Source organism: Aquarana catesbeiana, linkage group LG08 (genome assembly GCF_042186555.1).
Source record: "Aquarana catesbeiana isolate 2022-GZ linkage group LG08, ASM4218655v1, whole genome shotgun sequence".
Taxonomy (NCBI): domain Eukaryota; kingdom Metazoa; phylum Chordata; class Amphibia; order Anura; family Ranidae; genus Aquarana; species Aquarana catesbeiana.
In genome coordinates, this window is record NC_133331.1 from 70,410,515 (window position 1) to 70,437,754 (window position 27,240).

Below are 27,240 nucleotides of genomic sequence, written 5' to 3' on the forward strand. Positions count from 1 at the left end.
CAGAGGCGCCTTGGCGTGGCGTGTGGCTTCCACATATATTTGCAAATGTGTGCATCTGAGAGCTCTGGTTTTATTCAAGCTTTGGAGACGAGGCGTGTTAGTCCCCACTTTCTGGCTAGTAAGGCCAAATTGCTACCACATCCACCTTACTAGCCAATTACAGACTAATGTCGCATACACACGATCGGTTTTCTCGTCGAAAAAATATGTGATGGCTTTTCCGATGGGATTCCGCTCAAGTTTGCCTTGCCTACACACGGTCACGCAAAAGTTCACTGAAATTACAACCGTCAAGAACACGGTGACGTACAACACTACGACGAGCCGAGAAAATGAAATTTAATGCTTCCGAGCATGCGTCGAACTGTTTCCAAGCATGCGTAGGGATTTTGTGCGTCAGAGTTGCCACAGACGATCGCATTTTTGGATAGAAACTTTTCCCAACCCAAAAATTAAGAGTATGCTCTCAATCTTTTGCTAGCTGGAATTCGGCCAGCAAAAGACCGATGGAGCATACACACGGTCGCATTTTCCGACGAGAAACTCTCATCGGTCTTTTGCGGGCCGAAATTCCGATCGTGTGTACGCGGCATTAGATGTTCAACATTTTCTTTTTTTTTTGCTGAGTTTGGTGCAAAATTGGGAAACAGGAGGAAAGTTTGTTATATACATCAATACCAGAACTCTCAGAGATTAGAGAACGGACTCCACGGAGTTCTGATTCTGTATGCTGATATATTTGCAAATGTATGCAACTGAGACCTCTGTTTTTATTAAAGTGTTAGAAAAAGTTTAAATGTCTCATGACTTTTATTGTACATCATCTTATCTAATTGTTCTTGTCTGAATGAGGTTTAGGGCTTATTCACCCCAGATAGATACTCCAGCACAGGTACATGTCGTTCTCATACAAAGTCAATATTAATAGGTTTTGCTCGCGCCAGATGCAGATTTTATAACAATTGGGCAGTTTTAGAATTCCAGAGATGAACACAGTTCATGGTATAGGCCTCATGCACATTGAACGTTATAAAAACGCCAGTAGCGTTAGCTGTAGAAAGCTGTAGCTGTAAAATTAGTTTTGCAGTAGCGTTTATCAGCGTTTTTTAGCAAAATTATACTCCCACAAAAGCCTATGGCTCAAACGCTGATACATGCAGAATAGCTGCGTTTTTCAGCTTTTATTAGCGTTAGAGCGTATTTACAGATAAAAAAACTCCTCTTAACCACTTGCCGACCAGCCGCCATCATTATACTGCGGCAGGTTGGCACGATCCCGCGAGCCGTCGTAGCTATACATTGGCTCCTTTAAGCGGGATAGCAGGCGCGCACGCGCCCGCTGCACTCAGAGGGTGCCGATGCTCGTGACCGGCGGTCATTGTGACCGCCGGTCACGAGCATCGGCACCCTCTGAGTGCAGCGGGCGCGTGCGCGCCTGCTATTCCGCTTAAAGGAACCGATGTATAGCTACGACGGCCACTAGCTATCGCAGGCATGAGATGCAGAACAGGGACGTGTGTGTGTAAACACACAAATCCCTGTTCTGTGAGGAGAGGAGATGCAGATCGTGAGTTCCTAATAGCTAGGAACCACGATCTGTCATCTCCTATAGTCAGTCCCCTCCCCCTACAGTTAGAACACACAGTCAGAGAACACAGTTAACCCCTTGATCGCCCCCTAGTGTTAACCCCTTCCCTGCCAGTGACATTTATACAGTAATCAGTGCATTTTTATAGCACCGATCGCTGTATAATTGTCAATCATCCCAAAAATGTGTCTGCCATAATGTTGCAGTCACGATAAAAATCGCAGATCGCGCCATTACTAGTAAAAAAATAAATAATAATACCAATTCCATAAATCTATCCCCTACTTTTTCACAAACCAATCAATAAACGCTTATTGTGATTTTTTTACCAAAAATATGTAGAAGAATACATATTGGCCTAAACTGAGAAAAAAAAAATTAGGGATATTTATTATAGCAAAAAGTACAAAATATTGTGTTTTTTTCAAAATTGTCGCTCTTTTTTTGTTTATAGCGCAAAAAATAAAAACCGCAGAGATGATCATATACCACCAAAAGAAAGCTCTATTTGTGGGACAAAAAGGACGTCAATTTTGTTTGGGTATAGTGTTGCACGACTGCGCAATTGTCAGTTAAACCAACGCAGTGCGGTATCACGAAAAGTGGTCTGGTCATTGAGCAGCCAAATCTTCTGGGGCTGAAGTAGTTAAAACCCACTAGTTCTGTTTTTTTTCCAGCTAGAAAACGCCCCTGCCAAAAAATGCTGATAAAAGTCTTGTGTGCATTGGCACATAGGATAACATGCTGGGGAGTTTACTGGCTGCAAAAAAAAAATGCCTGAAGCCAAAAACAGCAGCTGTAAAAATGTCCAGTGAGCATAAGGCCTAACTTTGCTGGGTAAGTTCTATGCAAAGCAAGGATTTCAGTACTGATGGCTGCCCTGCTGCTTACTGAACACAGGAGGTCACCCGATCGGCACAGGCACCATTCAGAGAGCACTTCGCCATCACTGTTCTAGAGAGGATCCAACAGGTATTGTATAGTATATATACAAAGCTACAGTGTAACTATGTAAAAAACTGCCATACCTAAACTTTTATTTCCTTTCTCTATCCAAATTGAAAAAAGTTTTGGCTTTAAAGGGTAACTCCACTTTCGTGGGGAAAAAAAATAGCAAAAAAATAAAATTAAAAAAAAGGAATACAATTGTGACTCAATGTCATTAAAAATTACCTTTCTTTTTCAATCTGCAGCAGCTGTAATTTTCTCTAAAATGCAATATGGCTACCTGGAGGAGTTCTTTACACAGACTGTGTACAGAACTCCCCCCAGAAATGTAATTTCCTTCTTCTGTGATTGGCTCACTGATTTTCCCAGAAGTCTGCACTAAGATACAAGTCAGATTTCAGGCATCCCCTGTAACAAAAATGTAATTTTTGGTGAGATACTTCCAATAGGAAATCACATCTAAAGGGATGCAGACCCTGCCACTTTTCTGATTAGAGCCCTTCAAGTGCAGCAGCAGGTTGATAATTATGAAACCACTCCCATTCGATTCACACACAGAGGCACAGACAAACACAGTGATTTCTTCAGAATAACAAAAGGTAGGAATCTGTAACATAGTTTGTTAAAATCCCCACAATGTACATAGATCACCCAAGGGGAAATGTTTTTTTTTCAACAAAAGTGGAGTTACTCTTTAAATATACTTAATTTCAGAAAGAGAACTCCTGCTCTCAACCTTCTCTCTCAGGCCCCTCTCACACGGGCAGGATCCATTTTTTTTCTTAGGGTATCTGTCCATATGACAGGTCCGTGCCTGCTCTGTTATACAGAGTGGACAAAGAAACAGCCCGATCTCCTCTATGGGCAGCTGGATGTAAATGGACTGCCCTCCGATCCAATCTGGCCAGACGGAGGGGAACGGATTCTCTTCCATTTTTTTTTACCAGTTTGGATCGGACCTGGAGGGAGCAACAGACACAAGTCCATTTATATTCAACTACCCATAGAGGAGAATGGAGGGTCCCATCTGGACCGCCTGAAAGATGGACCCAATTGAACCTCTTGTGTTAAAGGGGTCTTAATCTCTCATTCAGCAAATTGTGCAGGCAGTCCTCTTGTTAGTCCTGGATGAAGGGGGTTAGTCTTATTTGGTAAAACGTGTGCTATAAAACACTATCCCTATATGCAAGGCTTTTTTTCAGGTAGGTGCAGGTACCCCCCCCCCCCTTCTGAGTCATCCCTTTTCTCCGCCCCCTACCCACCTCTGAGCACCATCCCTTAGTCCACCCCCTACCCACCTCTCATTATCACCCCTTGTGGAAAATACAGAACCAAGTACCATTTTGTGGTGCTATATAATTTGTATGGAATTTATTAATTATAACAAAGAAAGCAGTAAAATACCCTACAGCCAGCAGCAATAGACCCCCACAAACAATGCCCCCCCCCCCCCCCAGCAACAATAGCTCTCTTTTAGCAACAATAGACCCCCCTCCCCCCCCAAAAAAATACCTCCCACCAGCAACAACAGACCCACCCCAGCAAGCAACAATATATCTTCCAGCAACAATAGACCCCCCAAAAATAATACCTTCCACCAGCAATAATAGACCCACCCCAGCAAGCAACAATAAATCTCCCAGCAACAAAAGACCCCCCAAAAAATAATACCTCCCACCAGCAACAAAAGACCCACCCCAGCAACAATAGATCTCCCAGCAGCCAGCATCAATAGACTGCTCCCTCAATAGTAGATCCCTCCCAGCAACAATAGTCCCCTCAAGAGATATTGGATCCCCCAGCAACAATAGACCCTCCAGCACACCCAAGCACCCCTTGCCATTGCATATATTCAGTGCCAGAATTGCATTCCCCCACGTTCCCCCATCGGCTATCGAGTGCTGGCACCGCCATTTCCCCTAAGGGTGGGGCTAAATGTGCCAGATGTTCTGTGCCTATGGTCTCCTATGCGGTGTAGCACCCTCCCAGTGTAGAGGAGGCTTCTGGGTAAACTTAGCTGGTGCCAATGTAATCAGAGAAGCAGGGGGTTTATTATTTAGGGCTGTTCAGTGTCTCACAGGCTGCTGCTCTGTTACTTCCACCTTTCCTCTAGAGGTTTCTAGAACCCTAATGGGAGAGAGAACATTTGCTTTTCTAACACTGAACCGCCTCTGCGCCAATCAGGAAGCGTGGATCTAATACCGGTTACCTAATTGGCTGAAGGCATAGGCATCCCTATTGGACGCCTAGCGGAACGGAAGAGTTGACGCATGGGAACCATGGAAGATGCAGGGGCCGCATTTTATGGGCACAGAGGCTGCATTTAAAGGGCACAGTGACTGCATTTGATGAGCACAGTGGCTGCAATTGATGTTTTTTCAGTATTTTTCTGAATTTTTGTTTGCGCCCCCCCCCCCAAAAAAAAATTTGAGCACCAGCCGCCACTGTCTACAGATATAAATCCAGTCCTGTTTGGGAGGTATGTGGAGGTATCTCTAGATTCCGAAACTTTATATCTGAGACTGATTTTTTTTCCCACTGACAATCTCTTTAGGATGACTTTTATATTTGGTGGATTATTACTAAATAAGACTGGAATGGTTCATCTGATCACATCTTGAACTCAGCACAATATACAGTATATATTTGTTTTGCAATAAATAAAGTCAAAGGATGAAATGATTGTACCTTCCCCATGAAGTGCTTTCTGTAGAATCGAGCCATAGGATCGGATTGAAGGATTCGCAGTCTGTCATATGGAGGAGTGAGGTCAGACTCAGGAGAAGACAAGGAGTGGTTGGTGCCCTCTATCCAGTATCCACCACTGGGGGGCACTATAAGAAGTGGGAAAGGACGACCTTTTCTTAGCACCTGCAGAAAACATTTGCATAAGTTTAATAAGAAATAATAAATGATAAAAAGAGAATCACTAACTTTGAAAAATCAGAGCGCACCTGTCAACAGATTATGAACATTAACTCCTTGCCACCCATTGTGGCCCTTTAGGTTTTAAGGAAGGGGGCCGTCACAATGGTCACATGACTGGAAGCCGATCCCGCCAGCTTCCGATTATAACTGTTGGTGACAGCTCGGTCACTGTGCTGGAAGTGAGCAGTGAGCACACTCTCAGCACAGACCTCAGCTGTCATGGATACATATGTGCGGCACCCTCCTTACCACCACGCATATGCTTTACGTGGTCAGTAAGAGCTTAAAGTAATTACATATTCCTAACAAGTAAGAAAAGAGCACAAACCCTCATTCACCTCTCTAACTGCTTGTACTGTGAAGTGATTCAACCTCAAACATCATCAAACATCTTGAACATTAAAGAAGAATTCAAGGTATGGCTATATTATATTGTATTATACATAGTTTGGACCAATGTAACTATGTATATACCATACATGTCCAATGCTCCTATAATCTGGAAATCACCATAGTAGACACCCCTTATTTATTTATCTCCACTAGCTTTCAGGTCCCACATTGAGAGGCTGCCCTGCTGCATTCTAAATACAGGAGGCCAGCATAGGTGCCATTCAGAGAATGCTTTGTATTTTCTGCATTGAATACAAAGCTATCTCTGCTTGGACGAGGTGGAGAGCATGATGTCAATGCTCCATTTTTCCACCCCATCCAGCCAGAGAATGCTTTGCATTCATTCAGAAAATACAAAACATTCTCTGAATGGTGCCTGTGCTGCGCTGCCAAGCTCCTCTGTTTAGTAGGCAGGAGTGCAGATGATTGGCAATAGGGAAAAAGCTAAGATTATGATGCTTCTGATGTAAATGTTGAAGATGAATTTCTCCACTATACCTATAGCCACAGAGGTAAGTCAGGGCTTGTTCAGTATCTCTAAATATTTTAGTATGCATAGTCTGAGTAGAGATTTACTCCAAGTAATCATTTTAGGTTAAGAAGGGTGACTATAGAACATGGTAAATGACCTTCTAAAAAAAATTAAAAAAAAACTAGTTTCCTTTCATAGTCAACATCAATTGATGTAATTCATTATTGCAGACCAATCACTGGTACTCAGAGTGTCTACAGATAACTTGTACAAACCTAAATATCAGTAGATCCTTCCTGTGGGATGTGTACCACATAATGAAACAATCAAAGTATTATAAGGCCTCCACCAATAAAACACATCTCTCATCCACGTTCAATAAATATACTGAACATTGTAGCAAAAACATACAAAGCTTTTTTATTCCTTAAATACACCATTCCTAAAAACATTTAAAGAACTGGAGGGCCCTGCTCTACATTAATCATCTATTAAATATACTGTAAATGCAGGTACTGTATATATATATATATATATATATATATATATATATATATATATCTGGGTCTGTGTGTAAATGTAATTTTCCATTTGCCCATCCTTGATGGATTTTGATCATATTTTTCCTAGTACTGTACAGTGATTTCCAATGATCCTCCACTCTATCTAGTGGCCATGATGCAGCATTTTTTTCTGATTGAGAGATTTCAGAAGAAAAATACCACATTATGGCCATTAGATGGCACTGATGAGCCTATTAAGAAAATATACTGTTATGCCGTGTACAAACGAGCGGAATGTCCGACAGAAAAGTCCGACGGAAGCTTTTCATCGTATATTCCGATCGTGTGTATGCCCCATCAGACTTTTTACGTCGAAAATTCTGACGGACCTAGAAAGAGAACATGTTCTAAATTTTTACGACGGAACCAAAACCGCTCGTCTGTATGCTGTTCCAACGTACCAAGAACGACGCATGCTCTGAAACAAAGTACGAGACGGAAGCTATTGGCTACTGGCTATCGAACTTCCGTTTTCTAGTCCCGTCGTAAGTGTTGTACGTCACCGCGTTCTGGACGGTCGGAATTTATTTTGATCGTGTGTATGCAAGACAGCTTGAGCGGAATTCCGTTGGAACTCCGTCGGAAAAATCTCCAGAGTTTATTCCGACGGGAAAACTGGTCGTGTGTACAGGGCATTAGAATTCATCAAGGATGGGCGAATGCTTGTCACATCTGTCCAACTAATTTTTTTTTATAATTGGATCCCTTAGGCCTCATGTGGACTGCCTCTGGTAAATGGACGTTTAGGAGCAGTTTGGTGTTTCTTTCAGCTGCTTCTGAACTCTGCTCTATGGTATCTTATCAGTACATGTACACAGGGTCGTTTATAGTCGTTTCTAGGCAGTTGAGTTTAGAGTCTTTTTTTGGAACCCAAAAAAAATGCATTCAGAAGCTCTGTGTTTAGAGGCATTTCAAGCTCCAAACACGGCTAAACACAGCTAAATGCGGCTACCCGCGTTAGGCGCGTTTTCGTCTAGAAACATTTTTAAAGGGAAACATTTTATTTATTACTTTTGAGCCTGGAAAATGCTAAAAACACACCAAAAAGTCAATTATCACTGCCTGCAAGCTTGATATACCATGTGATATTCCACTCATCAGCCAATTATGCTGTACAATACACGACTTGCATTACTTGACGCTGAAGTTGAGAGTCACCAACAGATGTTCTTCTGGTCTAACCTTTTCCAATAGAACGTCAAGGGTGGCAATTGACATGCGTGTAAAATTAAAAAAAAAATCTCTGGGTAATTACGCATCTGAACATAGATATTAGAAAGTATCCTGTGGACATGCGTTGAGCCATCAATGGATGTGTCCAGTACGATGAACTCTGGTCCTCTCACGCAATTTTCTACATCTTTGGAGCCCCAGCAAAAGCAACATCAGGAGCATTTCCTCACACATGCTCATCATGGGATCCATATTAACAAACCAACCAAAAAATAACAGCTAGCTACAAGCACACTGCTTTCTCAGCTGCTACTCACACTGTTCTCTCACAGAATGGCTGAAATAGGTAATAAATACTTGTTTTTAGTGCTTTCTAATCATTTTTGAGGGTTTCCTGTGGTTATCTTTAGTAAAAGCTTCTGAACGCAAACGCTGCTAGAAACGTCCCCTGTATACGAAGCCTAAGTGTCACCGTGTTTAGGTAGGATAAAAAAAAAATGCAAAATGTGCCCTACTGTTTCTGGGTCTTACTATGGGTGAAAAAAAAAATATCGCACACATATGTATGTGGTATCCTCATGCACATCAGGGTAATAGAATTTATTTTATTTTATTTTTGGTGGTGGGTCATAGTAATGGCATAAAAGATTACCGCACATATTTTAAAAGTGTTTTTTGTTTTTTTTACTATTTTGGGTCAGATTTCTCTTGATGCACAGTATACCAATTGGAATGAGCCCTACAGCTAAGTTTCTACTGCCCTCTGAAAAGCAATCTGCTTTGGACAGTAGAGAAGCAGCCTGCAGGCATTAAGGATGCAATTCTACTGCCCCCTTAATGCCTGTTTTTTTGGCTATTTTTTGGGGCAATCAGTGGTTTTCAATGGGATTACTAAGCAGCAACCAGGAGCCAAGAGTTTGCCTTGCAGTAATGGACCGATCTCATTGATTCAATGGCATCAGTCTGTCAAACTGAGTTAAATTTTCCATCTACAGCCCTCTGAAAAATGATCCATCCACATTGGATTGCTTTTCAAAGGTTGGTAGAAGAGTGTCTTGGATATGTTCAAGAGGTGATGATGCTGCCCACAAGAATGCCTTTTTTAAAATATTTTTAATTGACAATGGCGATTTTTCAATGGGATTACTGCACCACAATCACAAGCCGAGCATTTGATTGTTGGTTGCGGTGAGATCCCATTCACTTTAATGAATGAGTTTGACAGGCACTGATGCCTGTTAATCTTGGCAAGCAAAGTTAAATTCCCTGCAGCGCAGGCATGTGTACAGAGCCCCCAACCCCAAGCTGTATGTTATCTTTTAAGTGGGCAGTTGAGGGACAGTAAAACCTCAGTAAAACTGCTTACTACTCACTTCCTGGAGGCCGGGGTGCAGCTTTTCTCCTCCCTTTCTCTGGAAAAACAAAAATGTAAAGAAAAAAAAAAAAAACATGAATTTTTTTTGTTTTTGGTTTAAATCTTTAAAAACATGTTCTATATCCATTTTTTTCAGCTTTTTATATATCTTTATAATATATCTTTGTTTTACAAATAAATATGAATATACCGTATATATAATATATATATGAACCCTTACATATCGTCATTTAGTTTGCTAATAACCTGTGTACCATAAACAATTGTTATTTTGTTTCAATACAATGCTGATGTTACTGTGGCCCCTGAAATAAAATGTTCTTAATACTGAACCACCCATCACACCAACAATACAAGTTAGTCCTGCCCAGACCCCATGTCTAAATATGGGGAATGCCCATCCGTGGCACCTGCAGCACCTGATCTATGCAATTAACATCTTTTTTGAGTTACTGTGCATGTGCAGTAACTTAAATAAGATTGATTCTATGGGAGATGGCGCGGGACACAGCATTGGTGGGATAGGGGACCAAAATGTTGGACTGTCCCGGCAAATCCAGGACACTTGACATGTACATGTGTGACAGTATTGCTTAAGAGCCTGTATTAATATGCAGCTCGATGAATTGGGGCCATGATGTCAGTAATGTCAGTCATCTGCTAGAGGCTGTGTGCTTCAGTATTGAGAATATTTTATTTCGGGGGCCACTAGAAATCATCTTTGTTCAGCACATACTGGAGACCAGTGGTTTTCAAAGATCTGGCCATGTTCCATTGCTGGGCTGCAGCCTCCATTCTCCCAGCCCTCCAGCTAGCTAGAGATCCCCTGACATCTCACTGTGCCTCCCAAATCACTGACATCCAATGTCCCATAGAGGTCCACAGGGCCCCTCAACTTCTCACAGTGCCCCCAAGCCCTTGGCCCCCAAAGAGACCTCAGTCACCACAATGCCCTTCAACCTCCCACAGTGTGGTCTAGCTTGCTTCAGCCCCCTATAGAACCTCCAACAATGCCCCACAGTACCCCTCAGCCCCCACAGTGCCCCCCAGCCTCCCACATTGCCCCTGTAAACCCCCCTGCCTCCTGGAGAAACCACCAGATCCTTCCAGAGTTTTGGCAATGTCTTGGTTCTGCACATTATACATTTTAGCCTTTGTACCCTATCCTAAGGTATTATACATTGCTTTTTCGGGAGAGATAGGGTTTTAATTTGGTAGCAAATCTAGATCCATATATTTTATGTCCTTGGTTTTTTTTGGACATATTCAGGAAAATGTATTTTTAAAAAAATGCATTATCCTGTAATTTTTCCCAATGTAACACACATAGACATATTTTTATTTACCCCAAAATATAATCAGCACAATCTGCTGATTAAAATAATGTCACATTAGTGTGACATTTAAATATTGTAGCAAAACGGTAAAGCTCAAAATGAACGTATGCACAATTGAGATTGCATTCACTTATGTATTTGACACACAACCAGCGGTTCCAATGCTAAAGCTGCCTGGACCCACAGGAACCACTGAGACCACCAGAAATTTAAAGCAGCACTGGGACAGCTCTGGGATGAATATTCATGATATCCCTGTACTGTTTAAAGAAGTACATGAAGATTCAAGTGGTTTAATAGTATTTTCTTAGTTTTTGATAGAATAGGAAAGGGTTTAATCCCCTGTCAAGTTTTTTTCTGTATCTCATTGGGGAGATTCTTCTTCACTACCTGTCTCCAGATAAAGAATGTGAGAAGAAATCTCTCCAAAGTGAAGATGTCACTGGAATAAGGGCCTCGATTGGAAGATATTCCTCTATTTCTGTTCCAGTGCCTCAACATTTTAAATTTTCACTCACATTAAGTCATGGTAATAATGGTCTTCAGGACAAGTATAGAGAGTGAATCTCCCTTGCAGGGACACAGAGAGTAATAAGACCTAACAGGACTTCTATACCTGCCACACCCTACCCAAAACACAATTTAAAAAATGTGGCTTTAGATACACTTTATATGTCAAAGTAGCTAACAGGAATGGTGTAAGTAGTTGTAACCAACCTTCATAGGGGAGGGAAGGACACAGCGCTGGTCTTCTAAGCGGGTGCACTGAAACAAAGCAACACATAATAATGTTAACATGCAAAGCAGATAGCAACATACCAAAGAAAATCTATTTAAGGTTTACACCAGCCTTTCCCAACTAGGGTTCCAGTGGTTGCTAGGGGTTCTTTGAACAATTAGTCATTTCTGCCTCTCAGATAAGTAACCATGGATCCCAGTGATGTTTTCAACTATCTGTAAGGAGGCATTCCTCCCACTGACCACCAATGTTAAGGAGCATTTTTCTCACTGATCGCTAATATAAGGGGAATTCTTCCTACTGACAACCAATGTAGGGGCATTCTTCGCAATGACCATCAATATAAGGAGCGTGGTTCCCACTGACCACTAATGTAAGGTCATTATTCCCACTGACTACCAATGTAAGAAGCATTCTTCCCACTGACCACCAATGGAAGGGTCATCTGCCTCCACCCTCCCCACACACATGGGATAAGTAATCCACCGAACAGTGATCTCATAAACCTGGCTGGAACTAATCTGTGCTTCTTCCTATTAATATGTATAATATAGTCACTTACTTGCATTTTCTCGATCATTTCAAACAGGTCAGCAGGCTGGAAGAGAGCAGAGAAGGGGTGAGTATGGACAGATGTACAGCTGGGTAAATTTATAAGAACATACAGTATCTCACAAAAGTGAGTACACCCCTCACATTTTTGTAAATATTTTATTATATATTTTCATGTGACAACACTGAAGAAATGATACTTTGCTACAGTGTAAAGTAGTGAGTGTACAGCTTGTATAACAGTGTAAATTTGCTGACCCCTCAAAATAACTCAACATGCAGTCATTAATGTCTAAACCGCTAGCAACAAAAGTGAGTACACCCCTATGTGAAAATGTCCAAATTGGGCCCAATTAGCCATTTTTCCTCCTCAATGTCATGTGACTCATCAGTGTTACAAAGTTTTAGGTGTGAATGGGGAGCAGGTGTGTTAAATTTGTTGTTATCGCTCTCACTCTCTTATACTGTTCACTGGAAGTTCAACATGGCACCTCATAACAAAGAACTCTCTGAGGATCTGAAAAAAAAGAATTAAACATGTAGAACTGGCGCTCAGAATTGCTGATAGGAAAACAACAAACAGGCAATAAAAACTATACAAAAATCTAGAACTATGTAAAGAACAATTAGGTCCATAAGTAGGTCCTCAAATATAAAACCAATAAATACTGGTGATGAGTGATTTGCTAGTAGAAGAAATAATTGTAGCACCGTCAGCAAAGGGCAGCTCATCTCAGGAATGAAGCCGGCTTGGAATCATCAAGGGAAAAAAAGAGAGAGAGAGGAGCGCCTCTAAGTAAAAGTGAAAAAAAAATAATGGTTGCTCTACATAAAGATGGCCTAGGCTATAAGATTGCCAAGACCCTGAAACTGAGCTGCAGCACGGTGGCCAAGACCATACAGCGGTTTAACAAGACAGGTTCCACTCAGAACAGGCCTCGCCATGGTCGACCAAAGAAGTTGAGTGCACGTGCATCATATCCAGAGGTTGTCTTTGGAAAATACACATATGAGTGCTGCCAGCATTGCTGCAGAGGTTGAAGAGGTGGGGGGTCAGCCTGTCAGTGCTCAGACCATACGCCGCACACTGCATGAAATTGGTCTGCATAGCTGTCGTCCCAGAAGGAAGCCTCTTCTGAAGATGATGCACAAGAAAGCCTGCAAACAGTTTGCTGAAGACAAGCAGACTAAGGACATGGATTTCTGGAACCATGTCCTGTGGTCTGATGAGACCAAGATAAATGTATTTGGTTCAGATGGTGTCAAGCGTGTGTGGCAGCAACCAGGTGAGGAGTACAAAGACAAGTGTGTCCTGCCTACAGTCAAGCATGGTGGTGGGAGTGTCATGGTCTGGGGCTGCATGAGTGCTGCCGGCACTGGGGAGCTACAGTTCATTGAGGGAACCATGAATGCCAACATGTACTGTGACATACTGAAGCAGAGCATGATCCCCTCCCTTCGGAGACTGGGCCACAGGGCAGTATTCCAACATGATAAGGACCCCAAACATACTTCCAAGACAACCAATGCCTTGCTAAAGAAGCTGAGGGTAAAGGTGATGGACTGGCCAAGCATGTCTCCAGATCTAAACCCTATTGAGCATCTGTGGGGCATCCTCAAACGGAAGGTGGAGTTGCGCAAGGTCTCTAACATCCACCAGCTATGTGATGTCATCATGGAGGAGTGGAAGAGGACTCCAGTGGCAACCTGTGAAGCTCTGGTGAACTCCACACCCAAGAGGGTTAAGGCAGTGCTGGAAAATAATGGTGGCCACACAAAATATTGACACTTTGGGTCCAATTTGAAATTTTCACTTAGGGGTGTACTTACTTTTGATTGGCTGCATGCCAGTGCCTTCACACAAAGACTAGGGAGTGGTGCTGGGAAAAGGCACAGGTGAGTGTGATAGCTGCAGGTTGAAATAAATGACTACTGTACCTACTTACGAAGCTGCACAGTGACTTTGGTTGCTAGAAGGTAGGCAGGCTACAGGGGTGGACTGACCATTGAGCCACTCGGGCACTGCCCGAGGGCTCTGGGCCACTAGGGGGCCCCATCAGGGTTGCCAGCCTCAGTAAAATCAGGGACAGTATGTATAAATCTGTGTTTTTTTTTACATCTGTCTGTGTATACTGTGTGTACATGTATGTGTATACTGTGTGATTGTATACTGTGTGTGTGTATACTGTGTGGCCCCATAATCTCTGATTGCCTGGGGGCCCCATAATCTCCTATTGCCCGGGGGCCCCATGAGTTATCAGTCCGCCCCTGGCAGGCTATCTGCACTGTAGCAACCAATGACACTGTGTGTCCCAATCCTACAAAGCATATTGTCATTTACAGTGGAGATGCACAGAATCCTTGGTCTCTAGGATGCAGGTGGCCCAGCTGTCTGCATCCTAGGAACCAATAATCCTGTGCAGCCTAGCCCTACATAGGGGGTGGGACAGCGGTACTGGGTGGGAGCCCTCTTGCTCACACACACCTTCCCTCAGGTGCACCAAAGGAACAGGGGGCAGTAGCAACTAAGCTTAACATTAGTAACACCCACAAATTGAGCTTATATTAGGGGAGGAGCAGAAAAGCTTGAATATATTGTGCCATTTGCTTTCATTATAATTTACTTTCTTCTTGGTGTAGCGATATGGACTACCAGCAGAAAGCACCATCCCTTTCAGTGTTCCTAGACATCGCTTGGCCTTTTGATAATCAGTGTAACCAGTGACCTCATATTTGTGTGCCCAACAAGGTGAATTATTAGACGTATAGTTCTCCTTCATGGAGTTGCTTTGCACCCATGTACCTTAAGACTACACATCCCAGGGATCTTTGCTGTAATATAAGGATTGCTGGGAGTAGCTATAAAAGGAGCAAGAAGCCCGCGCAGAGTTCTCTTCCTTCTGGGCCTGACGCAAGACCTCTCTGTGCAACAGGGAGAGAGGTCTTGGCCTACCACACGGAGTCTGACTTCTAACCCGAGGCCCAAGGGGCCTAGCTCTGGCATTCGCTGTCGGACATCCTGTCACCAACATCACTCAGATTGCCTGCCTGTCAGTGTGGGTGCGTGTGGCAAGCTTCACTTCGGAAGACTGAGATCCGCTGCACGAGTGCTGCTACACGAGTTCCTGTCCAGAAGACGTCAGAGCGATTTAGTCATTGGTGAGAGGGCAAACTTCTCGACCTTTATTTATTCATTGCCTCTTTTACAGAGACATATTTCACAGACATCTTTACCCCAAGAACACTTTACTGCATCGCTTGAACACTGTGCTCAGACACCTTTAGATCTTCACACTAGGAATCCATTGCTTTCATTATACCCAAACGGATTACAGTTAACAAACTCCAACTAGCCAGAGAAGAACATCAGATCTGCAACGTGGAACTCTTTTGCCATTACTTATATTACTTTATATTATATAAAGTAAATTATATTAAATACTTTATATTTATATTACTTACATATTACTTTATGTAGACCCACTCCCTCCATTAGGATAGCATAGGCTGGCCAGATTACAGCTTTATTAGTGTGGCAGCATAAGTAGTTAACTGAAACATACACTAGGAGGTGATCTCTGATAAAAAAGGGAGTGCACATATATGTACATAATATTGTTGTTGCTGAACCATTGTCTTGTGTCTTTGGGAGGAATTTGTTTGCTGAGATGGCGCTGTTATCTCGGCTCAGCAGATTTATTACCTCTCTCTTTGAAATAACTTTCCCTTATTTGGTTCAAGTAAAATATTTCAGAACCTAATTATACTGAGTTGTTTGATTATTGCCACCCAAGGCTACAAGGATGTCTGAACCTAGAATGTCAGGTGGGTTGAAAAGTTCACTTGGTCATGGCCGTGCAGATGAGCAGGTAATTCTCAGCAGTCCCCTAGGGGGCCGTGCTACATTTGTATTTTAATTTGTAGCACCCTCCTAGGTAGGTGCTAGAAGATAGTATTGTTTTTTGATCGTTCTGCTTACAAGGAAGATGGTCAGGTAATACTTAGAGTGCTCTCTGCCTACCAGGGAGCAGGATCTATTGGTTACGTCTGCTCATTGTGCTCAGGTGCAGCTAAGCTTGTTTGACTGTCCCCCACTGGTCTAATAGGGAGGCATATTGGACAGTGGGAGGGGGCCTGACAAGTGAGTGCACAGGCTTTGTTACAGTCCTGACAATTGGCAGAGGTGAAGTGCTGCATTGCATGCTGGGATACTGTATTAAAGCCCTCCGCATATGTGCTCAGAGTTAGTTGAGTTGGGGAGCAGAGTCCAGGAGGGAGAGGGGTGGCTTCCCTCTCCTCCGCGGATGCGGTTGTGCGGCCCTGGGGGGTCGACCCAGGGGCTTAGAGAGAGAGAGAGAGAGAAGCTGAACCCAGAGGTCCTGCAAAGCTGACTGGAAGGGAGATCTGTGTCTTTGGGGCCTGTCGAGCGAGGGCCACCTCTTCAGCTAGAAGAGTCAGTGGACAGGTATTGCATCAAGTCTGCTGCCAGTGAGAGCAAGAAGACTTAATTCCTCCATACATGTGGCTGTGTGGTTAAAGCAGTGAGTCTGCTTCCACAAATAATTTGGTGAGGCCAAGTAAGAGTTGTTCTTATCCATTGTGAATAGTTCCAGTTTGAGTATCCCACAAATCCCTTCTCCCATCCAAGTTCTAAAAAAAAATACAAAAACCCAAATACCCTGGACTGGTCATTGAGTAACGAGCAAGCGGGGGTACGGGTGGGACAAAGTGGAAACCCCTAGCAACCAAGTGGAAACCCTTAGGAACCTGCTGCAGGTAATCAGAGAGAGACTTAAGAAGTCAACACTCAGCAACGGGGACAGTGCTACAAATGGTAGAGTCTTTATTTACAGTATATTTTAAAAACTCCAGAGTGAGATCAATAATTTGAGGGTCATTATTCATGGTTAACCCTAAACTGATAACCTTAAGGGGCTTTTCACACTGGTAAACATAGGGTACTGTAGTACATCATCATTTTACGGGCACACACAATTTTAAAGCTTGACATGTTGAGTATCTATTTACGCAACACAACATCATCTTTTACAATTTACTAAAAACTGGGTAATATATTGCATTTGTGTGCCCTAAAATGAACATTTGTGTATTTTTTACTGAAAATTTGCACTTGATCAGCCATGCAAATATTGTGCAACATAAAACAATTGGTACTGCCACTATTTTATTCTCCAGGGTCTCTGCATTCAAAAAATATATAGTTCGACGGTTTAAACCAGGGGTCCTCAAACTACGGCCCGCGGGCCGAATCCGGCCCTCCAGCGTTTTTGATCCGGCCCGCGGACTGCCCCTTTAAAATTGCAGCACTGCCCCTGCCCTCTGCTCCCTCCATCACACAGGACGGGGAACATGACAGGCCGGGCAAAGGACCTTCTGTGCTAAGAAGCAGGTGATTGGTTACTAGGCATCAGAGCGGTCCCAGGAACCAATCACCTGCCCCTCACTTCCAAAGTCCCGCCCTCCGTCCGGACCTACCATGCCTCGTGTCCTGCGTGATACAGGTAAGTGTAAGGGCGGCGGGGGGAGTCTGTGCTATGGTGGGGATCTGTGCTATGGTGGGGATCTGTGACACACAGGGGGGAGTCTGTGCTATGGTGGGGATCTGTGCTATGGTGGGGATCTGTGACACACAGGGGGGAGTCTGTGCTATGGTGGGGATCTGTGCTATGGTGGGGATCTGTGACACACAGGGGGGAGTCTGTGCTATGGTGGGGATCTGTGCTATGGTGGGGATCTGTGACACACGGGGGGGACTCTGTGCTATGGTGGGGATCTGTGATGTGGGGGACTCTGTGCTATGGTGGGGATCTGTGATGTGGGGGACTCTGTGCTATGGTGGGGATCTGTGATGTGGGGGACTCTGTGCTATGGTGGGGGACTGATGTGGGGGACTCTGTGCTATGGTGGGGATCTGTGATGTGGGGGACTGATGTGGGGGACTCTGTGCTATGGTGGGGGACTCTGTGCTATGGTGGGGGACTGATGTGGGGGACTCTGTGCTATGGTAGGGGACTCTGTGCTATGGTGGGGGACTGATGTGGGGGACTCTGTGCTATGGTGGGGGACTGATGTGGGGGACTCTGTGCTATGGTGGGGATCTGTGATGTGGGGGACTCTGTGCTATGGTGGGGGACTCTATGCTATGGTGGGGATCTGTGATGTGGGGGACTCTGTGGGGGACTCTGTGCTATGGTGGGGATCTGTGATGTGGGGGACTCTGTGCTATGGTGGGGGACTGATGTGGGGGACTCTGTGCTATGGTGGGGGACTGATGTGGGGGACTCTGTGCTATGGTGGGGGACTGATGTGGGGGACTCTGTGCTATGGTGGGGGACTGATGTGGGGGACTCTGTGCTATGGTGGGGGACTCTGTGCTATGGTGGGGGACTGATGTGGGGGACTCTGTGCTATGGTGGGGATCTGTGATGTGGGGGACTCTGTGCTATGGTGGGGATCTGTGATGTGGGGGACTCTGTGCTATGGTGGGGGACTCTGTGCTATGGTGGGGGACTCTGTGATGTGGGGGACTCTGTGATGTGGGGGACTCTGTGCTATGGTGGGGGACTGATGTGGGGGACTCTGTGCTATGGTGGGGGACTGATATGGGGGGATCTGTGATGGGGGAAGTATGTGATTGGGAGTGGTTCTGTAATGAGGGGAGTCTGTGAAATACTGATAAGTTTATATTGATTACAATTGTTCTTTATTTTTTTTTGCACTACAAATAAGATGTGTGCATAGGAATTAGTTCATATTTTTTTTAAACTATAGTGCGGCCCCCCAACAGTCTGAGGGACCGTGAACTGGCCCCCTGTCTAAAAAGTTTGAGGACCCCTGACTTACATAGTTTTAAAGCCATATTTGGCAGGAGGGGCTATAGCAAGGGAGTGGGGAGAGCATTAAATCACACAGCAGGGAGGTAAGTTCCCGGTCTGTGTGTGCTACGCTCCTACAGACTACAGAGACGGGGGCACACTATGCGCTGGCATGGCACATAGCCTTACTCTTTGACAGACCTCTAAGTGACCTGATTGGAAAAGCAGTGACATGACTGCCGATGTGACATGGTCCATACAGACATAGAAGAGCAGGGCCCAACATTACCTAATCACAAGACCAGTGACCGGACCACTGATGTGACATGGCCCATATAGACATAGAAGACCAGGCCCCAACATTACCCAAATGAAAGACCAGTGACAGGATCGCTAGAATTACATGGCCCTTACAGATATAGTAGATCAAGTCCTTTTATGACCTGATCACAAGACCGGTGACAGGACTGCTGATGTGACGTGGTCCATACAGACATAGAAAACCAGGCCTCAACATGACCTAATCGCAAGACCAGTGACAGGATCGTTAGAGTGACATAGCCCATATAGACATAGAAGACCAGGCCCAAAATGATCTAAACTAATCTTCAGGCCTAAAATGAATTTTTATACACATGTGCAAAAAAAACATATGTGACAGCGTAAGGGTTAAACAATCTTTTGATTGTCTTATGATTGTCACATGGTCACGTAAGTCCTGGTTCACACTACAGCGATTTCGCTGCAACTTGCGACTTTTGGGTGATACAGAAAGTTGCAAGACAGGTGAAAACACATTGATTTAATGGGTTCCATCTTAATTGCAGCAACTTGGATCTCTGCTAAAAAAAAAAAAAAAAAAAAAACCTGTTGCTGCACTATACAGTATTTCTGGGAATCCAGTTGGACTTGGCCCGATAGACTTCTATGTTATCTCACTAAAAGTTTGTTTCTCTGATGCAAGATCAAACAAACATTTCAAGTTTGTTCATTGTCTTGATGAACTATCAACTCAAGGTGGATTTTTTTTTCTCTGGAACAGAACAGCTTTAGATCTTACTGGGAATTGTTTAAAACTGTTGCAATGCTACCTCTGGCCACAAGATGGGGCAATTCACAAAATAATCTGCAGTCTGTATTAGATAAAGGTAAATCAGATCTTATGCTGCACTTTTGCTCTTAAAGCAAACATGTCAATTGAGAAACATGGAAAACTGCCATGGCGGTCCTCTTCTGACATTGCTAGTTACCTGGCTGTCATACTGACCCCCCTTTTTTTTAATACTTTGGGGGAGATTTACTAAACCTGGTGCACTCAGAATCTGGTGCAGCTGTGCATAGTGACCAATCAGCTTCTAACTTCAGACTGTTCAATTAAGATTGGACAAACACCCCACGTTCACATCAGGCCGTTTTGAAATGCGATTTGACATGTCAAATCGCTGACTATTGCAACATCCGAATCAGTGCGACGGTCCTTATCTTGTTCAGTTTTAGGTATCAGATGCTGCACCCTGGGTCTCATGCCACCATCTTTCTCTGTGATGCCTTCTGGCTGTCTCTTCCTAGTTTAAGCAGTTGACCCCACGATGATGTGCCACCAAGTCCACCCTCCAGTGCCATAATTTCTGCCTTCCAGAACTGCTGGGTCCGCCCTCCAATTCCGTCATGTCTGCCCTCCAGCACCTCCAGGTCCACCCTCCAGTGCCACCAGGTCCACCCTCTAGTACAATCAGGTCTGCTCTCAAATGCTGCCAGGCCTGCCCTCCAGCAATGCCAAGTCCACTCTCTATTACAATCAGGTCTGCCTTCCAAGGCTGCCAGGTCTGCCCTTCAGTGCCACCAGGTCCACCCTCTAGTACAATCAGGTCTGCCCTCCAAGGCCGCCAGGCCTGCCCTCCAGCACTGCCAGGTCCACCCTTTAGTCTAGTACAATCAGGTCTGCCATCCAATGCCGCCAGGTCTACCCTCCAGCACTGCCAGGTCCACCCTTTAGTCTAGTACAATCAGGTCTACCCTCCAAGGCCTCCAGGCCTGCCCTCCAGCACTGCCAGGTCCACCCTTTAGTCTAGTACAATCAGGTCTGCCATCCAATGCCGCCAGGCCTGCCCCCCAGCACTGCCAGGTCCACCCTTTAGTCTAATATAATCAGGTCTGCCATCCAATGCTGCCAGGCCTGCCCTCCAGCACTGCCAGGTCCACCCTCTAGTCTAGTACAATCAGGTCTGCCCTTCAGTGTCACCAGGTCACCTTGTGATCCGGTTGCTGTGTGTTTTATTAAGTGGTGCATACACTACTTTGTCTATGTTCCGGTGCCATTTCAGCCTATTGAAATGAATTGACTGAAATTGCACTGCACCTGGATCACATGGGAATCGCACAGGATTCATGTGAACCAGCCCTAAAGGTATTTTTTATCATTTTTTGCAGTTATTTCCAGGCTCTCTCACATTCCTCTCAGTATCATTGTAAATCCAGAGACAATACGGCATTGCGTGCCAATTCTGAAACAAGGAAGACGCTTGGGTAATATATATCACACACCTTTGTTATCTACAGCTTGAGGGATAATTTACACGCAAATACAAAAGGGGAATTTTAAAAAGATGAGGAAAGTGAGTAAACACATACCAGAGGAGGGAAATTTACCTTTGAGGAACATACCTAGATACAACATCGTCCTATAGATCTTTCATTAGATATCCCCATCTAAACCATAAGTGGCATTTAAACTGCAAGGGTGTTTCCTGTAAGATTTCAATATGTTAATATGTAGCAATTCTTTTTTCCTGTCCCAGGAGAACTGGTAATATGCAAATTAGCAGCTTTATGTTTCCTGACACCCTGACAGATTAAGGAGTCCATGTATAAAACATTAACCTTGTGGATGTCTTTACCATTTGCACAAGCACAATAATGTTTTGTAGCCAGGTGCTGGGATACAGCAATAGAGAAAAGTAGACATTACCTTTAATTTTTTTCTCTCTCTACTGAGCTACTGATGTTATGCTGCACCATTCTCCTCTGACCTGCAGGGGGGTGAGCTAAATGATTACGTGTGTATGACCCTGGCTTGTTCCTGTTCCTGCTATCTGCCTCTGCTCCTGACTGATTAACCATGCATGACCCCTGGCCTGGCTCCTGATCCTGTTTCCTGTCTCATGCTGCTGCAAAGTACGCCTGGTACTTCTGAGGGACACCTGCCCTGCAGTGCATCCTGCTTGTTCCTGCTATTATCCGGTGATCAGCTCCTCAGCTCTTCAGGTTACCACAGCTGGCAACCAGTGTTGCCAACCCTCCGAAGTGAAATTTACTGGCAGAACGTCAAAATTTACAAACAGTGCCCATTTTTTACTGGCAAAAAAAAACCCATGAAATTTACTGGCAGATCCACATTTTTTACTGACACTGCAAAAAAAGTACCTAAAATTACTGTTTTTAGTGCTAAACATTGCAAATATTAATATTTGAACTATAAACACATAGCTAGTGCTATTAGCAATGTGTTTAAGTTAAACAAAAGTCAAAAAAATATATTTCTCAATTTACATGAAGGTCAGGTTACTATAACCCGGCCAGCAGAGAGTTCTCCCTTACATCAGAGTCTGCAGGATGGTGACCAGAGACCACCTTCCGCAGTGTGAATACACTAAGGTAAGGGGGGATTACTAATATAGGGGGGGAAACCTTTATATCAGTGCCCCCTTACATTATTGTATTCACTCCCGCCTTACATCAGTGACCCCCCCCAGACTGGCCTGGCGGCACTGTCACTGACCTCCTCTCAGGTGCACCCAGCAGGGCTCAGTCAGATGGCTCAGCTTGGTGGCTATTCTATAGTCTCCTCTCCACAGTCCACACGTGTCTGTCTCTTCCCGTAACCCTCCATCCTGGCAGCACTCCCACTCTTGAATCCTTTCTAGGATCCCCTCAAAGACTGCAGACATGATAAGAGACAAGAGATGGTCAGAGACTGCGGACATACTACAGGAGAAGGACAGAGGCTGCGGACATACTACAGGAGGTGGACAGAGGCTGCGGACATACTACAGGAGGTGGACAGAGGCTGCGGACATACTACAGGAGGTGGACAGAGGCTGCGGACATACTACAGGAGGTGGACAGAGGCTGCAGACATACTACAGGAGGTGGACAGAGGCTGCGGACATACTACAGGAGGTGGACAGAGGCTGCGGACATACTACAAGAGGTGGACAGAGGCTGCGGACATACTACAGGAGGGGGACAGAGGCTGCGGACATACTACAGGAGGGGGACAGAGGCTGCGGACATACTACAGGAGGGGGACAGAGGCTGCGGACATACTGCAGGAGGGGGACAGAGGCTGCGGACATACTACAGGAGGGGGACAGAGGCTGCGGGCATACTACAAGAGGTGGACAGAGGCTGCGGACATACTACAGGATTGGGACAGAGGTTGCGGACATACTACAGGAGGTGGACAAAGACTGCAGACATACTACAGGAGGGGGACAGAGGCTGCGGACATACTGCAGGAGGGGGACAGAGGCTGCGGACATGCTACAGGAGGGGGACAGAGGCTGCGGACATGCTACAGGAGGGGGACAGAGGCTGCGGACATACTACAGGAGGGGGACAGAGGTTGCGGACATACTACAGGAGGGGGACAGAGGCTGCGGACATACTACAGGAGGGGGACAGAGGTTGCGGACATACTACAGGAGGGGGACAGAGGCTGGGGACATACTACAGGAGGGGGACAGAGGTTGCGGACATACTACAGGAGGGGGACAGAGGCTGCGGACATACTACAGGAGGGGGACAGAGGCTGCGGACATACTACAGGAGGGGGACAGAGGTTGCGGACATACTACAGGAGGGGGACAGAGGCTGCGGACATACTGCAGGAGGGGGACAGAGGTTGCGGACATACTACAGGAGGGGGACAGAGGTTGCGGACATACTACAGGAGGGGGACAGAGGCTGCGGACATACTGCAGGAGGGGGACAGAGGTTGCGGACATACTACAGGAGGGGGACAGAGGTTGCGGACATACTACAGGAGGTGGACAAAGACTGCGGACATACTACAGGAGGGGGACAGAGGCTGCGGACATACTGCAGGAGGGGGACAGAGGCTGCGGACATACTACAGGAGGGGGACAGAGGCTGCGGACATACTACAGGAGGGGGACAGAGGTTGCGGACATACTACAGGAGGGGGACAGAGGCTGCGGACATACTGCAGGAGGGGGACAGAGGCTGCGGACATACTACAGGAGGGGGACAGAGGTTGCGGACATACTACAGGAGGGGGACAGAGGCTGCGGACATACTACAGGAGGGGGACAGAGGTTGCGGACATACTACAGGAGGGGGACAGAGGCTGCGGACATACTGCAGGAGGGGGACAGAGGCTGCGGACATACTACAGGAGGGGGACAGAGGTTGCGGACATACTACAGGAGGGGGACAGAGGCTGCGGACATACTACAGGAGGGGGACAGAGGTTGCGGACATACTACAGGAGGGGGACAGAGGTTGCGGACATACTACAGGAGGGGGACAGAGGCTGCGGACATACTGCAGGAGGGGGACAGAGGCTGCGGACATACTACAGGAGGGGGACAGAGGCTGCGGACATACTACAGGAGGGGGACAGAGGCTGCCGACATACTACAGGAGGTGGACAAAGACTGCGGTCAGGACACATCCTCACAGCAGCCTCCTCCCCTGTCCACCATCATATTACTTCTCCAGTCCACATCAGATTCATCAGTGTGCTGTGTCCTTCTCCTGTACCCCTTTCACCTCTGCCTTGACCTGTGGAGAGGTGAAAGGGGTACAGGAGGAGGACACAGCACACTGATGAATCTGATGTGGACTGGAGAAGTAATATGATGGTGAATAGAGCACATCAGTCTCTGTCCCCTGCATATGCCATGCAGCCAGGGCCCAGGGACAGAGACTGATGTGCTCTATTCACCATCATATTACTTCTCCCGGCTCCAGTGAGTCCCAGTAATGTCCTCCTTTAGATCCCAATCCCATCCCCCCACAGCTTTACTCTCCGTACCTCCTGTGTGTGCACTGTGCAGCCAGCCAAGTCATGCACTGCATGACAGGACAGAGTCGCCTCGTCGCCTGGGCCTGGCTCAGCTCAGCTGTCAGCTTGCCTTGCCGCCGCGCTCGATCGATTCGAAAATGGCGCCGGGCGGCGGTATTACGTTACTGCGCATGCGCCGCCCGGCCGAGCGCGTACGAGCTTTCCCGAGCCCGGCCGGCTTCGGAACGGCGCATGCGCAGTTGCGTGGCCGGCTCGCGGCCATCATTTTTACGGGCACCGGTGCCCGTAACGGGCATTCACGGGCGCCCCGAAAAACGGGTTGTTTTTACGGGCTGCCCGTAAACCTACGGGCGGTTGGCAACACTGCTGGCAACCCGTGCTTCTTTGGGCACTGCATCTCCTGTATCACTTTCAAGGGTGCTCTGCACTCAGCTGCAAGGGGAGCCCTGTCAGCCCTCTGACCAGGTATGTAACAGCAGGACACCAAGTGTACCAATCAATACTGCAGTCTACACCACACTTATTCCAAATTATTCCTACATCCACAGTATATCAAACCTTTAATACATCTATCTTGTGCCTGTATACGGTAGACGATGCCAGTAGACTATACTATAAGTATCTTCCCCCCTTCTCGTCAGGCCAGAAAGCCTACTTCGACAGGGGAAGAGCGAGAACATCTAGATCTCACAGACCTATGCAACTCACCTTTAAAGAAATGGAAAGGTCAAAAAATGCAGATAGGAGAGAGGTGGAGGGAGTCAGGGGAACTGAATGTAACCAGTCATACACATAAGTGAGCTGAGATGCAATAAAATAGTTCCTCAAATATGGATAGGCAAGGCCTCCATCCGATTTAGGAGCCTGTAGGGAGGACCTAGCAATTCGCAGATGAGCCCAATTCGAGAGGAAAGAGGACAAGGTGGACTTAATAGATTGAAATACCTTTTTGGGTATAAAGACTGGGGCTGCTCTAAAAAAAATACAAACATTTTGGTAAAAAAATAATCTTAAAAATATTAATGCAGCCACTTAAGTTCAATGGTAAGATTGACCAAGTATGGAGCTTAGCAACCATCTGCTTAACTATAGGAGTGACATTTAAGGCCTCATATTTAGAGATGTCATTGTGAATTTGAATGCCTAGGTATCTAAATGACTGGGCTATTTGTAATTTAGATTGATTTAAGTAATCATAGGGCAAAAGGGGGCCAATCGTCAGTATTTTTACTGGCAGCCAGTAAAAAAAGGGCACTTTCCCCTGACAGTAAATGCCAGTGACAAGAAAAGGTTGCCAGTAAAAAATATGACTGTGACGCTTGGCTCAGAATTGCACATGCACAGTTCCGGTCTGGAGCCAGCCGAGACCATCCGAGAGCCTGCTACTGTGTGTTCGGGTGGTGCCGGCAGGGGGCGGGTCTGGTAGAGGCGGTGCCTGAGCGTGTCGCGTGATGTCATGGTGCAAGGGAGCCAAGCGGAGATGGGAGCAAGGCAAGCTGGGAGAGGAGCTGTCAGTGCTGTTTGGACTGGAGTGGACTGGAGGGACCACCTGGCATGGAAAGAGACTGTCACTGTGACCCAGGAGGGGATGTGGCATGTCGGTGAGGTGTCATCATTATCTGTACTGCTGTACACTGCTGTCAGTGTCACTGTGAGAGTCAATTTCATGTGTGTGTCCCATCCATTCTAATTTCTTTCCCTTCTGAGTCATGTCCCTAAACTATTTACTTACTAATTCGAAAATAAAATAAGAAATATGTTTTTTGCCTTAATATAAACCTTAGATCACATTGCTGATTGCATATTGTACTTGTTTATAGCTTAACCACTAAAGGCCGCCCCACGCAGATATACTACGTGATTTCGTGCACAGGGTCTGGGGAGCACGCGTGAGCCGCCGGTGACCCACTTCCGCTGTGATTGGACACAGCGGAAGCCAATCAGCAGATCCGGCGTACTCGATGTCTGCCGGGACCCACCGATCGTTGCAGGTGAGGCAGAATGGCGGTCTGCCTATGTAAACAAGGCAGATCGCCGTTCTGTCAGAGAGGAAAATGGAGAGCTTGTGTTTCTGCTAAGCAAAAACACAGATCTCTGTCTTTGTTCAGTTAAGTCATCCTCCACACAGTTAGAAACCACTCCCTAGGCACACTTAACCCTTTGATCGCCCCTGATGTGAACCCCTTCCCTGCCGTTAGCACAGTAAGAGTGCATTTTTAAGCACTGATAACTGTATTAGTGTCACTGGTCCCCAAAAAGTGTCAGTTAGGTGTCCGATTTGTCTGCC

The 27,240-nt window shown here is 45.7% G+C and overlaps 1 protein-coding gene across 1 annotated transcript in view; it reads right to left on the reverse strand.

Moving 5' to 3' along the window:
• The window catches only part of LOC141106673 (rap1 GTPase-activating protein 1-like), a 165,887-nt gene that overhangs the window by 134,099 nt on the left and 4,548 nt on the right, over positions 1 to 27,240 (reverse strand). The window contains exons 3-6 of the mRNA XM_073597613.1: positions 12,079 to 12,114; positions 11,495 to 11,542; positions 9,439 to 9,477; positions 5,225 to 5,407 (exon numbers count right to left, since the gene is read on the reverse strand). Coding sequence (XP_073453714.1) covers positions 5,225 to 5,407; positions 9,439 to 9,477; positions 11,495 to 11,542; positions 12,079 to 12,114 — 306 coding nt within the window. The remainder of the gene's footprint in view (positions 1 to 5,224; positions 5,408 to 9,438; positions 9,478 to 11,494; positions 11,543 to 12,078; positions 12,115 to 27,240) is intronic.